This window comes from Notothenia rossii (assembly GCF_949606895.1).
Source record: "Notothenia rossii genome assembly, chromosome: 8".
Classification (NCBI taxonomy): domain Eukaryota; kingdom Metazoa; phylum Chordata; class Actinopteri; order Perciformes; family Nototheniidae; genus Notothenia; species Notothenia rossii.
The window spans coordinates 44460154-44474456 of NC_136906.1; the positions used below are offsets into that span (position 1 = coordinate 44460154).

Below are 14303 nucleotides of genomic sequence, written 5' to 3' on the forward strand. Positions count from 1 at the left end.
TAGAACCAAATAAATACATGGGTCTGGGGTAGAGATCTTCAGAATTGGTTTGGCATCCGTTGCTGTCTTGTGAATTCTCCGGCCGAAGCACCAAATAAGTCATTAGTGTTTGCCATCAAAGTTGTATCTCTCTGAGTGCTGTCTCCATTGCTTCAGAAGTTTCCATCACACAAACTAAGATAAATGTTAAGGAAAAGCTATAGATAGTGGTGGAAAAGTTACTCAGATCTTGAACTTGAGTAGAAGTACCAAAGTGTAGGAATACTCGGTTACAAGTAACAGTCCTGCATCAAAATAAACTTAAAGTACCAAAAGCAAAAGTAGTGATTGTACAGATTGGTCCATTTCAGAATGATATGTTTTATAATGATTGATCATTAAAGTGTTCTCAAAGCTGGTAAAGGTGCAGCTCGTTTGAATGACTTTGTATACTGCAGGGTAGCTTGCGAATTTACTCCAGGTGGAACTAAAGTCTGATTCAACACTTGATTATATTTCCCATCATTCATCCACATCTATAAAGTAACTAAAGGTATTAAATACATGTAGTGGAGTAAAAGTGCTCCATTTACCTCTGAATTGTACTGTGGTATAAGAATAAAATAGTAAATACTCAAGTAAAATTACATCAACATTTTGAACATATTATTAAGGTTGGTGAAAAACAGTAAATAAAGTCCTCCTGATTCATTATAACAGGACGTGTTAATATCAGGTTAATATGAATAATGATTATTATGATGTTTTCTCTTTTGGTCTGATTGGGCTTCCAGTACAGAGTTTCACGTCAAAAACGTTTCGACGAATCAGCTCGTGTTCGCGAGCACCGGAAGTTGTCATCTTTCGACGTCCTTGTTTTGTGAAGGCACAGGCTGAGCAGCTTCTCTGGGGCTGTGTGCTAGATTAACGAGATGAAACACAACTCTAACGTCCCTGCTTTCCTCACCAAGCTGTGGACGCTGGTGGAGGATGCAGACACCAACGAGTTTATCTGCTGGAGTCAGGTAACGACCAACCGCTAGCAGCTAGCTGTTAAAGCTAATGTTAGCTAGCCACTGAGGTTAGCCCAGATGTAGCATCTCAAACACCACGCTGATAACAATGGGCTCTTGCTGAAGCTAACATATACTGCTAACCTTTTCTGATGGGCAGCTAGCATACGGAGTCAATATGTGTGTGTGTGTGTGTGTGTGTGTGTGTGTGTGTGTGTGTGTGTGTGTGTGTGTGTGTGTGTGTGTGTGTGTGTGTGTGTGTGTGTGTGTGTGTGTGTGTGTGTGTGTGTGTGTGTGTGTGTGTGTGTGTGTGTGTGTGTGTGTGTGTGTGTGTGTGTGTGTGTGTGTGTGTGTAGGAGGGCAACAGTTTTCTGGTGTTGGACGAGCAGCATTTTGCTAAGGAGATCCTCCCCAAGTTCTTCAAGCACAACAACATGGCCAGCTTCATCAGGCAGCTGAACATGTGTAAGTCTTTAATCATTTGCAAAGCAACTAGACAGAAGTGTCTGTTTTTAGATGATCCTGTGAATGTAGTACCTGAAGGAGAAGTCTAATGACTACGTACATACAGATAATACATTTGACCATGTAATTCCAGGCGCTTCAAAGCACTTGCCGTTATTGTTGAAAGTCAGACCAGTTTTGGTTGTAATGTTGCAATATACTAAACTTTGTTATTTTATTTGTAAACAAAAAGCATCTGGGAGACCAAGTAAAAGACAATAAAAGAGTCCCATGAAAACTGCTCTACATTATCATGGGAGTACCCAAATACCTCAACACATTTCAATGTTTATATATATATATTTATTTACCCCCACTCTGTTTATGTGTGCGCGCAGATGGATTTCGCAAAGTGATGCACATTGACACAGGCATTGTGAAACAGGAGAGAGACGGTCCGGTGGAGTTTCAGCACCCCCACTTCAAACATGGCCAGGACAGCCTGCTGGAGAACATCAAGAGGAAGGTCACTAACTCACTTGTTTGATTGTTATTGTGTACATTTGATTGTAACTAGGGATGCGCCCATGTCAAGTACCCAGCCGGTATTTTGCTGTTTCTTTTTATGTTGGTTTATTTTCCGTTTTTACAAATACATATTTTTTATTTAAAAAAAAAGAGCCATCATCAAACTAACTGAATGAGCAAACATTCCTTGAGCCTGCTAAACTCCTATCTGCTCAATGAGAAGACTATAATTATTTATATATATATAATTATAGTCATAATCCATTATTACCAGTTAAAGACACATTTAATAACATTACATTGACATTCATTCTAATGAGTTGTTTAATCGAAAATATAGCGAACAAGCTTTTAGTTGGAAAATACAGATGAACAGAGGCCCTGCTCACTTTTCATGTCAACACACATATTTCCCTCAGCGGTGGAGGTCACGTGACTGCAGTCAATTGATGCATTCACAGCCAAATGAACAATTTCTTTTTACAAAATGAGTTTTTGTTTGTTTGCCTTGGACAAAGGACTCTCAGTTCTCAGGTGTCTGCGTAGAGCGGGGAGAGAACTGCACCACCAATGACATTAAAGATTCTGCAGATCACTCTTAGTCAGACTGTAGATAATGACAAGTCCTCTTCTACAGTGCTAAGTCACACACAGCCCAGCAAAATGTATAACCATTAGCGAATGTCACCTTTTTTTACCGATGTGCCGACGGCAGTAAGTATGGCGAACATTGGCCGATGCATCGGTGCATGCCTGAATATAACTGCTGTCTTACAGGTTTCCAACACTCGGCCAGAAGACAACAAGATCCGACAGGAAGACCTGACCAAAATCTTGGCGAGTGTTCACAGTGTCCACAGCGAGCAGGAGAGCATCGACCTCAGGCTGGCAACACTCAAAAGGTGAGAGTGAAGCTCTGTGCAGCTCATTCCTGCTTCAGCTCTGAATATTGTCATTTATTTAACATCAGAATTAAGCTGCGGTAGCACTTAACGTGGATGAAACTGAAGTGTTGTGTTGTATAGGGAGAATGAAGCTCTGTGGAGGGAGATCGCAGATCTGAGAAAGATACATGCCCACCAACAGCAGCTCATCAAAAAGGTGAACACTTACTTATTTCCAGTCAATGTTTCATCCTTCACAGGAGAACCATGTTACACCATGTAACATGTTTCTCCTGTGACCATGTTACAGCGAACACAGAGCTATGGTATAGCTCTGTGTTCTGAAACTCCAGCAGCAGTATGTTCTGATTAAGGCAGTGTTAAAGTATGAGTAGCTTGGAGATGATATTAGAAACTAGGGATGCTCCGATCGAGATCGGCCGATACTCACTCTCTACCGATCGATCGGTGCTCTCTAAACATGCCGATCGCATGACGTAAAATGCATGACACTTTCTCTGTGCTTTTACAAAATGACACCAAAACAAGCTCGCCACAATGGCTTCACCGGTCTGGCAGTATTTTAAGGTGTCCGAAAAAGACAGTAAAATAGCGGGATGCAACGTGTGTGAAGCAGAAATCCTGCAGCTCCATCCGCCGGACCGGTGAGCCGAGCAAAACACACTAGAGTTAGACTTAACACACTTAGCTATTTTATCTACCTCTGGAACTAGCTAAACTAGTTATACATATATTTATTATCACTGTCGGGTCACTCATTACTGGATCAGTGAGCTGCATGAGATACTGACAGGCTGTCAGGAGAGGGACGGCCCGTCCAGACAGCGGCGTTGGAAGCTTCTTCAGACACGCCCACCTCCAAGCTTTTTCCAAAGCCGCTGTGTGGACGGGCCGGGAGAGAGGGTGAGGGAGAGAGGAAAAGAGAGCGCTTCCGCTCATCTCTCCCGTGTTCTTATCCAAAGTCAGGGCTCGACATTATAAATGGCCCGCTGGCCCGAAAGCATTATTTAGACGCCCCGGGCCAGCATAATGTACTTTCCACTTGCCCGCTCGGGCCACTAAAAATATTGTTTAAAAAAATGTTTCCTGTGGTATTGGTATTTTGACTAGCAATTTAGTTAAATTGTTTCGTTTATCAACGCTACAACATAGCGTTTCGTGAGTCGCTTGTCGTTGTTGGGTGAAAAGCAAACTGCGGGAGCGCGCTCCTTCACTACAGACTGTCGCGCCACCTAACCATTCGCCAAAATGTTTTTAATACCAGCGGTAGCCGGGCAAAAAACTATCTTCAAATAAAAGAAAGTCACAAAGGAGAGTGACAGGGAGCATGAGAAGAAGAGGGAGAGAAAGTTTCAGCCAGCTTGATCGGTGTAGTTGGCTTCTAGTGGTGCAGTGACGCGTCCTAAAACCCTTTTATAATCTATCGACTAGATTTATGATTCGAAAATTATAAAAGTAGGGTAGACATGTGGAGATTATCCGGCTGAAAAAAACGTGCATTTATCAAACAGGTTTGTTTTCCGCAGACCTTATTTCCAGCTATTTTCCAAAACCTTGTGGAGAAATCCCATTGCTTTTTTGTCGAGGGAACCAGCGGCTTACTTCCTGGTTTTATGACGCGTCACTGGCTGCACCTCTCAATATGATGCCAATATAAACAAGGTCTTCTGTTGGCTCATTGCCGACCTATGCTGACAATTAAGTGAAGAGTAGAGAATATAAAGGTATTGGCTATAGGGAAACAAATGTCCCAGCAGTTTAGGATAATGAAGGGTCTAATCAAATCTACTACATAGCCATTACATTTCTAACTCCTAATGACAGGAAGGCAGAAAGCGCATTATACAAATAATAATACTCATAATAATAGCAGAATTTTTTTAACAATGACCACAATATCATTATTTTAATAAACCAAATATGAACAATTGAGGAAAATGAGGAAGAACTAATTATTCAAATGTTGTAGTCCAAGTCGTAATGTAGTTAGCATAAATTACTATTGCAACAAATGTGTTAATTTTCTTCATTATTAGTCGATGACGAATGCTCCGGGCCAGTGGTTACAATGGTGGGGCCAGTGATAATACAATTCCACCTGCCTGGGGGGCCATTGGCATTTTACCCTTAATGTCTACCCCTGAAAGTGAATGTAAACTTGAATAATGTACATCATTTGAATGTAATAAATAAGTTGATTGTTGTTTGTGGAAGCGCCAGTGAATGAGCCCCATTAACTGAGTTTTAAACATCACTTTAAATGGAAGATTTAAAGTGATGTTTAAATCTTCAATTTAGGCCCCTCCCACTCGATCGAATTGGCGATCGGTATCGGCCGATACTGATTCCGGCGATCGGCACCAAAATTGGCGATCGGAGCATCCCTATTAGAAATGTATGTTTTATACAGCATGCTAACATGTTTTTGGTATTACATGTATTTGTTCAGAGAAGGAAATCTAATGCACCTACAACAAGCAGGTGTTCTAATCATCACTGGCAACTGCAAATGTGTTTTCTTTCAGCTGATACACTTCATCGTCACCTTGGTACAGAACAACCGCATCCTGAACCTAAAACGCAAAAGGTGAGGAAAGGAAGGAGATGTTGAAGGAAAAAAAACACCGCAGTGTGTCAAAGAATTCTAGTTACAAATGAGAATAAAATGATTGAATTATTATCTCAAATAAACTGTGAAATTGCAAAATGGCTAAGAACATTATGATGGCAGAATATATTGACCTTCCCCTACCTCAATTGTGTCTTATTCGACATTGAGGCTAGTTTCAGCTTAATACCATTTAGTAGACTGAACAGTGCCCAACCATTTTTAACCACTTAAACATATTTTTTAATTCCTTTCATTAAACTTAATTAGACACAATTTGGTATCAAAACCTTTTGGTTGGAGCCCTTCTGTTCTGAAGCTGCTCAGAAAGCTCAGACTGTCCTCAGTGTTTTCTTGAGTGTTAACGGCTTGATTTCGCCCCTGTGTTTATTATGAAGCAGGAAACAGTGTATGAACTTCTCTGAAGACATGTGTGTGTCCTTTGACAGGCCACCTCTCATGAACAGCAGTGGAAAGAAGCCCAAATACATTCACCAGATCTACGATGACAAAGTGTGTGTGGAGCAGGTCAGTCAAAAGCAGTCCACAGATAAATGTACTGAACCAGTGAGTGTTTCACTTCTTTCATGGAGGATATTGAATATGTGATGTTCTATAAGAAAGGTTTTGTGTCCTGTTTAGTCGTCCGTCAACAGTTTGAATGGCTCGAAGAGCTCGGACATATCGGATGACGTCATCATTTGTGACTTAACTGAGAGTGATGCTGAGCTGGCGGCTGAGATCACAGAGGGCTCGCCCAGAGCCTACGAGACGGGGTGAGACCTTCACACTGCCACATGTCTGACAGCAGGGTTTGGGGGGCTAGCAAAATGGCAGGTTGTTAAACTGGATTGCTCCTAGTAAGTCTAGATGTGCATTCACTTCTGGCATTGATCATCCAGGAGCTAAATATGTTCCTTCTGTTCTGTACTGATTCAACACATGTGTTAAATCAGTACACTAATGTAGGAATTTTGCTGAGTTTTGTATTGAATACAACTTTTATGATGCCGTGACATTCTCACCGAAGTAGCATGTTGGCTTCAACAAAACTTCATCAGGGAAAGAGTTTCTGAGAAAAACTACTTAACATAAAGGTTTGTTTGATTTACTGATTCAATAGGAGTCTAACATGCAATAGCGTTGAGGAAATCCTAACTACACGGAGTTGAACTTAAAATGTCAGCAGCCAGTTTGTTACTGAAATGCTGTGGAAACTATTAGGGATGTAGAGATCGTGGAGGTGGAGCTGGACAGCTGCGCCTACCACAGCCCCAGACCAACGGAGGTGGGGGTGTCTTCGGCAGCAGAGAACAGTCAGAGGAGCAGCACGTCAGGCTGCAGCGGAGCCCCCAGCGGAGCCCTGCAGCTCAACAAAGCGAGCAGCCTGAGCCTGGAGGACCCCATCAAGATGATGGACTCCATACTGAACGAGAGCGGCGCCATCTCACAGAACATCAACCTGCTGGGCAAGCAAGTGCAACCTCTGCTTTCATATGTATTTTTAAGGTGTTCATCATTTTAACGGAAGAATGGTCTTTGCAAAAGGAACAAGGTTATAGCGCACAGTCAACACAATACTGTATAAATCTGTTAATGACTTAAAACTCAGAAAGGAGAAAAGCAAGGCCATCATATTACAAAAGAATATAATAGGAAATAATACACACAATTAGTGCTGCGTACCGGTACGCCAAACCGGTACTGGACTTGTAAAAAAACTAGCACTTACTTGACCCTCCAGAAAAACGCGGGCAAAAATCCTTGATTATGCGGGCTAAAATCCTTGATTATGCGGGCTAAAATCCTTGATTATGCGATTAAATATGCGGGGTTTTTATGGGATTTTATGCGGTGAAATTGTGGGAAGTTGCGAAATATGCGGAAAGTTGCGAAATATGCTAAATATACGGGGAAAAAGAATAACAATTTTTTTAAATATTGAGCTGTCTTATTTATTCTCTCTCACACACAACCTGCCACTAACGTTTAACCCCTTTACTATTCAATTAAACACAGTCAATCTTTATTTATTGTAAAAGCAATTGGGCTATTTTAATCTCACACACCCCCCCCCCCCCACACACACACACACATACTTCTCCGCTTCATTCTGTTTTCATTTACTCGTTCGTTATCTGACCAGCTTCAATCTTGTAGGCTACTCACTTCGTTTCTTGTAGCCCTCGAAAGGGTTTTGGAGGTTGATGCCTTGGTGAGCGTGAGTCGTTTGGCTTTCTTGTCCGCAGCAGCAGAAAGCATTTTCGAATGTTTGAATGAATCAAAGTGGGTCGTCACCGTCGATTTTCTCTCATGCTCCAACACACAGTTGCACGGGGTGCAGAATAGTTTCCCCCCACTTTTTGCCCAGTCTTTAGTAGAAATGTTCGAAGGTAAATGAGATGGATTAGATTTTTTCATCTTGGTCTTTTCTCTATCGTGTGAGCTCCACACGTTCACTCTATACAGTGTTGTTTACATTCTGTGATGCGCGACTTTGTGTGGAAAAATGCAGGGATTATGCGGCCTTTTGATAAATATGCGGCATTTTAAAAATCTGCGCCATTTTGCTGATTATGCGGTAAATTCTGCGATCGCAGAATCGCGTTTTTCTGGAGGGTCTAACTTACGTATATTCTCCTTTTTGTTCAAACCATCTAAAACCTTCCATAGATCGAGAAATTTGCGCTGAGAAAAGATGAAAAACATTGTGTCGGCTTCTGATATGGCGGCCATTACTGAACTCACAAAGTCTCGCAAAATATCGCAACTGGTCGCGAGATCTGTGTGACGTCAAGGGAAGCTAGCGATGTGATTGGCTTAGACATAGTGGACAGATGATAGATGCTTAAGTTAACTATGTATGACATTTGTATCAAAATTGTATGTATGTATGTATGTACATCACTAGGTATGTAGTATGTACTGTACACATGTAGAGTTGTAGAAAATACATAGTGTACAGACAGTACAGTACACTCTGACTGTACAGTCAGTACAGTGTACACTGTATAGTAGGTGTGTAACAGTGTAATGCGTATAGCAGGGGTCGGCAACCCCTGGCACGCGGCACCGTAACCAGTGGCACACTAGGAATAAGTGTGCAAAAATATTTAAATTGTATTTTCGGATCCTGAAGCAGACCGCCGCCAGAGCGCGTCTCCCCGTTACCTGCAGAAGGAAGCCATGCATGCAACGCAGCCCCGCTCTCTTTAACTCCAGGCGACTTTCTGCCGCTTTCCTCCGCGGTGCAGTGCTGATCGTTTCACCACAGAGGAAAACACTTCACTAATTGCAGTACCCATAAGGAGCTGTGCAAATGCCGCAGTTTTTGCGTGGCTGTGTCTTTAGTTGAAAGCCCGGTGGTGATCTGCTCATCTCTCATTGAAATAATATGCTACAAAGGGGGCGGACTGGCCATCTGTGTGTTGAACTTTCCTGTCGGCTCCCAGACCGTAGTCGAGGAGGGCAGAAGCAACAAGCTTCAGGTTCAATAACCCACTTTAGCTTAAATGACTGGAGAGAGGCGAGCTCTTCTTGGGAGGCCGTTGCATTTATTTAGCTGTTCTTCTGTTTCACAAAATACATCACAGACCTCTGTTTTTCTGCTTTTGCGTTTCACTTCCAGAAACATACACACTCCCTCACTGTCGCTCTACCATCCACACACATATGCACAAGCCACACCCCTCTTTCTCTCTCTCTTAAAGGGACAGCGAACTCATCTCACTCTGCATGACCCTAATATCATAACATGTGTGTTCTGGAGAATCACAGAACGGACGATCGGCCTTATTATTATGCCATTTAAACCAATTATTTAAATGTGTTTGTTAAATTCGGCATCATGTAAGTTGCGCTGACAGGTCCACACACTGCTTCCCCGCAGCGAGGCTCCCCCCGCCTTCCTGTTGATAGTTCACAAGCGTCAAGCTCCTCACCCTGGGTTCAGGTCCGGACTTATAAGTCCGGACCTGAACCTGAATGTGAGTCCAGGTACGCAGCACTACACACAGTCCAGATGTCTTCTTTTCCACTATAGATACAATTTTAGATAACCCAAGAACATTAATCCGATATCAAGTGTGAGGATTTTGCAGCCCTCTTTCCCACCATAACTATGACTATAAGGACAAATGTCCCCCAAATCAATCCCCTACCCTCCCTCCCTCTCAATTCACCATTCGTTCTTGTGGATCTGAATAAACTAGCAACCAATGTATAATAAAGGAAGTCTCTGATGTTGTAAATGTGAATGTGTCCTCAGGATGGAGCTGATGGACTATCTGGACAGCATCGACTGCAGTCTGGAGGACTTCCAGGCCATGCTGTATGGAAAACAGTTTGGTGTGGATTTTGAGTCCCTCGAGGTAAATTGAGACCTCTTGCAAACAAAACCACAGAAAATATACTTCAAACAACATCTCTGAATGGTTTAATTTAAGCACTGTGTACGCGCTGTTGACGATATGACCCTTTTCACATATTTCCTATATATATAAGTATATAAAAGTAGCTTGGTAATAGATAACTCAAAGGGTTAATATTAATGTGTCAGTGTCACAGACTGACTGTTTTACTAAACTTTAGAGCACTGTGTGAACAATGAAGACACATGTCCGTGTTGTTTTCTGTCCTTCAATCATTTTCATCTTATGGTTCCCTTTGTGAATCCTGTTTCTCTGTGTGTGTTTTCAGGAGAGTTTGTCGAGCACGACACAGCTCAACAGAGGCAGGACGGAGGAAGCAAACATAGGTGTGTGTGTGTGTGTGTGTGTGTGTGTGTGTGTGTGTGTGTGTGTGTGTGTGTGTGTGTGTGTGTGTGTGTGTGTGTGTGTGTGTGTGTGTGTGTGTGTGTGTGTGTGTGTGTGTGTGTGTGTGTGTGTGTGTGTGTGTGTGTGTGTGTGTGTGTGTGTGTGTGTGTGTGTGTGTGTGTGTGTGTGAGTGATAACAATGGTTCAAAGGAAGTAAATACGTGGAGGATGATGTTTCAATTTGGTCACAGGCAGATTTGTTTTACTGGACTCTTGTGTTCTTGTGTTCAGATAAGCAGCTGGTCCAATACACATCATGCCCCCTACTGGCCTTCCTGGACGGCTGCCTCCCTCATGCAGAGCAGGACGTCAGCAGCAGCAGCAGCTCCTCCTTTAACAGCCCTCAGCTCTCCTCCAGCCCCCCAGCTGGTGTGGGGGTGGAGCCCCCCTTAGAGCTGCTGGACTCCAGTGTGGAGTCCAAGCCAACGGCCCGCAGCTCCCTGATCCGCCTGGAGCCTCTGACTGAGGCGGAGGCCAGCGCCGAGACACTCTTCTACCTGTGTGAGCTGAGTCCTGCTGCAGCGGAGGGGGAGGCTCTGCAGGACAGAGTGTGAGCAGGCTCCACACCCTTAGTGGCCCTCACTTCCACCTGGGGGCCACCGTGACAAGCAGCAGTTTGTACCCTGTGCACATTTTTACATTTTGCATTGAAGATAACATTTGAGTTACAGAAGTAGGCGACATTGCCATCAAAAGTTATAATTATAATTTACCAAAGCATGATGGGAAGTGTAGTTTCAAAATACAAAAACATTCTAAACTAAGTAAAATTAGTACAGCTGACCTTATTTTTTTTTTTTGTTACCGTGCATTACGAACAACACATTTTACTAACAACACAGACAATAGACTTACTTAAAAATACTGCAGTGAACTCTAAAACCACAAGAATAAATAAATATGAATTAACAAGGGCTGCTTCTTATAGCATCAGTGTAATATTGCTGCAACTTGTTCATCGGTGAAATACATTATTATTACCGTACTATGAACACTACTTATTATTAGCAGTGTTTTCTTCAACGCAATGCTCTGAAAAGTGTGGCTCCTGTGGGAACAGGACACCGCTCCAGTATCTTTAGCATCTGGTCAGCAAAGAAGCTGGACCTTGTTTGTACTCTGAAATATATTTATTCACATTGTTTTTTATCTTTTGCTACGTTCTGTCCAAAAATATTCAGATAGTGTCGTGCCCAAGCTGCGGGACCTCAGCAACATTTTGCAGAACTGGGATAACAGCTAATCGAAATAAAGACTGAACATAAACCAGTTAATGCCGTCCAACAAAGACACGGCTAATAAACTATTTGGGTAAACTTTTCTGTGTAGTAAGTTCATCTGTTATTCTCAGTTTGACGACACCTGTCCTGGTTGTCAAAATAAGGAAGCAGCTTCAACCATGTAAACATTTATTTTAAAGTAAGAAATTCCTAAATATCCTCCGAGCTCGCTGTTCCATTAGTTGAGGTGAGAAAGACAGAGTGGGGGGGCTGATCTCAGAGCTGTAAATAAATAGTGTCCCTCAGTACGCTCATGTAGTACTGTTTCCTCTGCTGTTCACTGATAGAAGTGCCCTTCTTATCTAGCCATACTTCACATGGCAGAGACTGTTTCTAGTTCACTGCATGGCCATGTCTCTGAGACCCGCCCACATCCCGCCAGCTGTCTCATTGTGCCATTACAATAAAGCAAATGCTACAATGTACATGTGTCCCTGCTTCTAGTATTATTCTATAACCATGTGCGGAGACTTATTGTGTGATTTCCTCTGCGTTGCCAGCTATTTGCTCCACCTTGGTACACCTGCGAACATAAAGTGTTGTGACGCTCAAAAGAAAAAACTACTTTAGAAATGTAATTTCACATTTCCGATGATTGCTCATACCGGCAGCCCTTTCTTATTGGTCTCCTTAACAGTAAGGTACAAACACACACGCAGCTTCTCCAGCCTGGATGTTGCTGGATTCACAATAGGGAAACAGCTGCTACTTCTGCATACTTTCATTCATATGTAAGAATGTTCAACTCTTCACAGATTTGTATGCTTCTATTCCTACCTCCTAATATTAATTCACAGGACACAATGAAGATTTTTAAATAGAACTGCTGAAGAAGTAATCCCTAGCCGAGACTCAGCTTCTGTCAGTGGTAAGGGTAGTTCGACATTATTCTTTCTGTTGCAGGTCTAACAATGCAGGTCTTTTTAGAAATAAAACACACTGCTCTTACTCAGTTTTATTAAACTGCATACAATATACTTTTACATGTCAAGAGAAAAATTATATTAGGATAAAAGCACAGGTGAGACAATCACACACAATGTGCCTGCTAGGTACATGAGAAACTACATGCTAATGCTAACACTACCAAATAACTTAGAAAAGTTTTTCAAACAACCATTTTACATTTAAAGTCTAAATGTAACACGAAGCAGGAATGCCTTTGTTGTGATTGTGCAAGCTGCAGACACACAACACTGCACATGGTGCAAGTTAGTTACAGTGATCCACAGCTGGAGTTCTGCTCATACACACCACCATCTAACTTGGTTTACATGTAGTGGCATTCCCATTAGTAATACTGCAGTCAGAGTTCACTGTTACACACTACAGCTACTGTTAATGTCACATCAGCTTTAAAGGAAACGCATGCAGCTCTGAAAACTATTTACAATGGCAACAGCATGGGGAGCAGTACATCAGAGCGTGGGTCAGCAGAGGAGCACCCCCAGCTGCACTGATGCATGCTGGACTACCTACTGTCCTACTGAACTAACACTGAAGCAGGGCATGGTGGGGGTTTCGGGGGGGGGGGGCAGTGCAGTGGGTGCTTCAGTCAAAGTCTCTGTTGACCAGAACCAGAGGAGCCACCAGCGTCCACACATAGAGGGCGATGCAGATCCAGCTGGAGGAGATCTTCACCCACACTGAGGGCCACTTGCTGGTCATGGCCTCGTAGTTAGAGTCAGGACTACAGAGAAAACACATCACATGACTCACTTAAAGAGCATAACTCGATACAACAAGATTAAACCAGACGCAGAAATGTGAAACGCATGAGGGCAACTCGCTAATATAAACATGACTTCACCCATGACAACTACGAACATGTTTATTTAGAACACAGGTGTCAAAATCAAATCAAATATTTGCTTGGATATTATTTAAGTTATTACTAAAACCTATTATTTTATATATAGTAGTCTTAAAGTTACAACCGCCCCTTTGAAAGCAACTAAAATGCTAATGTGGCCCACGATTAAAATAAGTTTGAAAGCCCTGATCTAACAGACTGAAGGAAGCATGAGCAGTCAGTTCTACAGTCAGTGAGCGGACACCTACCTGTACCAGTTGGTGAGCGTCATCATGATGTAGAGGGAGGCCAGGAACAGCATGAAGTGGAAGAAGGAGTAGGAGTACGTGACTCCATCCTTCTCGTTGTCCACAGCCCGGTTCACTCCCCCCTCCTCAAAGCTGTCAGCCTGCGGCCCTTCCTCGATCAGGGCCGACTCATCACTGGCGAGGGTCAGCTTGTTCACCTGGGCGTTGGACGAGTTACGGATACTGAGGGCAAGACGGCGGACATGGAGCTGTTAGCTGGACAGACAGGTTCACTAATGTGGGACTTTATGAAAGATCTCTAAAAGGACCTCCTCACCTGGAGTACAGGACACACATGAGGAAAAGGATCAATCCCACAATCCCCTGGGCGTCCCACCACTGCACCACATGGCCCTGCCCCGCGGGGCTGGTGCTGTTCAATCCGATGATGCCCAGAAGGCTCGGGTTACACTTCCTATCTGTGAGCAACAACAACATATTTTCACTTCCTGCTCTGACACACACACACACACACACACACACACACACACACACACACACACACACACACACACACACACACACACACACACACACACACACACACACACACACACACACACACACACACACACACACACACACACACACACACACACACACACACACACACACACACACACACACACACA

At 43.0% G+C, this 14303-nt stretch overlaps 2 protein-coding genes across 2 annotated transcripts in view; one reads left to right on the forward strand and one right to left on the reverse strand.

The window, feature by feature from the left end:
- Nucleotides 1-807: 807 nt before the first annotated feature.
- Nucleotides 808-11996, forward strand: hsf2 (heat shock transcription factor 2). Its single transcript, XM_079646123.1, has 12 exons — nt 808-1004; nt 1349-1457; nt 1835-1962; nt 2742-2866; nt 2990-3065; nt 5395-5456; nt 5927-6005; nt 6120-6253; nt 6702-6950; nt 9745-9847; nt 10176-10233; nt 10523-11996. Exons 1-12 carry the CDS (start codon nt 912-914, stop codon nt 10843-10845), a joined length of 1539 nt encoding a protein of 512 aa, XP_079502249.1. The 5' UTR covers nt 808-911; the 3' UTR covers nt 10846-11996.
- A 515-nt stretch (nt 11997-12511) lies between these two features.
- serinc1 (serine incorporator 1) overlaps nt 12512-14303 on the reverse strand; it is a 5793-nt gene continuing 4001 nt past the window's right edge. The window contains exons 8-10 of the mRNA XM_079646122.1: nt 13949-14090; nt 13633-13854; nt 12512-13261 (exon numbers count right to left, since the gene is read on the reverse strand). Coding sequence (XP_079502248.1) covers nt 13123-13261; nt 13633-13854; nt 13949-14090 — 503 coding nt within the window. The 3' untranslated portion in view covers nt 12512-13122. The remainder of the gene's footprint in view (nt 13262-13632; nt 13855-13948; nt 14091-14303) is intronic.

Bases quoted from the DNA above. Each gene is read 5' to 3' on its own strand.
- hsf2 (XM_079646123.1), top strand. From the start codon at position 912: ATGAAACACAACTCTAACGTCCCTGCTTTCCTCACCAAGCTGTGGACG. The intron at 2,867-2,989 runs GTGAGAGTGAAG...TGTGTTGTATAG, and splicing joins AGGCTGGCAACACTCAAAAG to GGAGAATGAAGCTCTGTGGA. The intron at 6,951-9,744 runs GCAAGTGCAACC...ATGTGTCCTCAG, and splicing joins AACATCAACCTGCTGGGCAA to GATGGAGCTGATGGACTATC.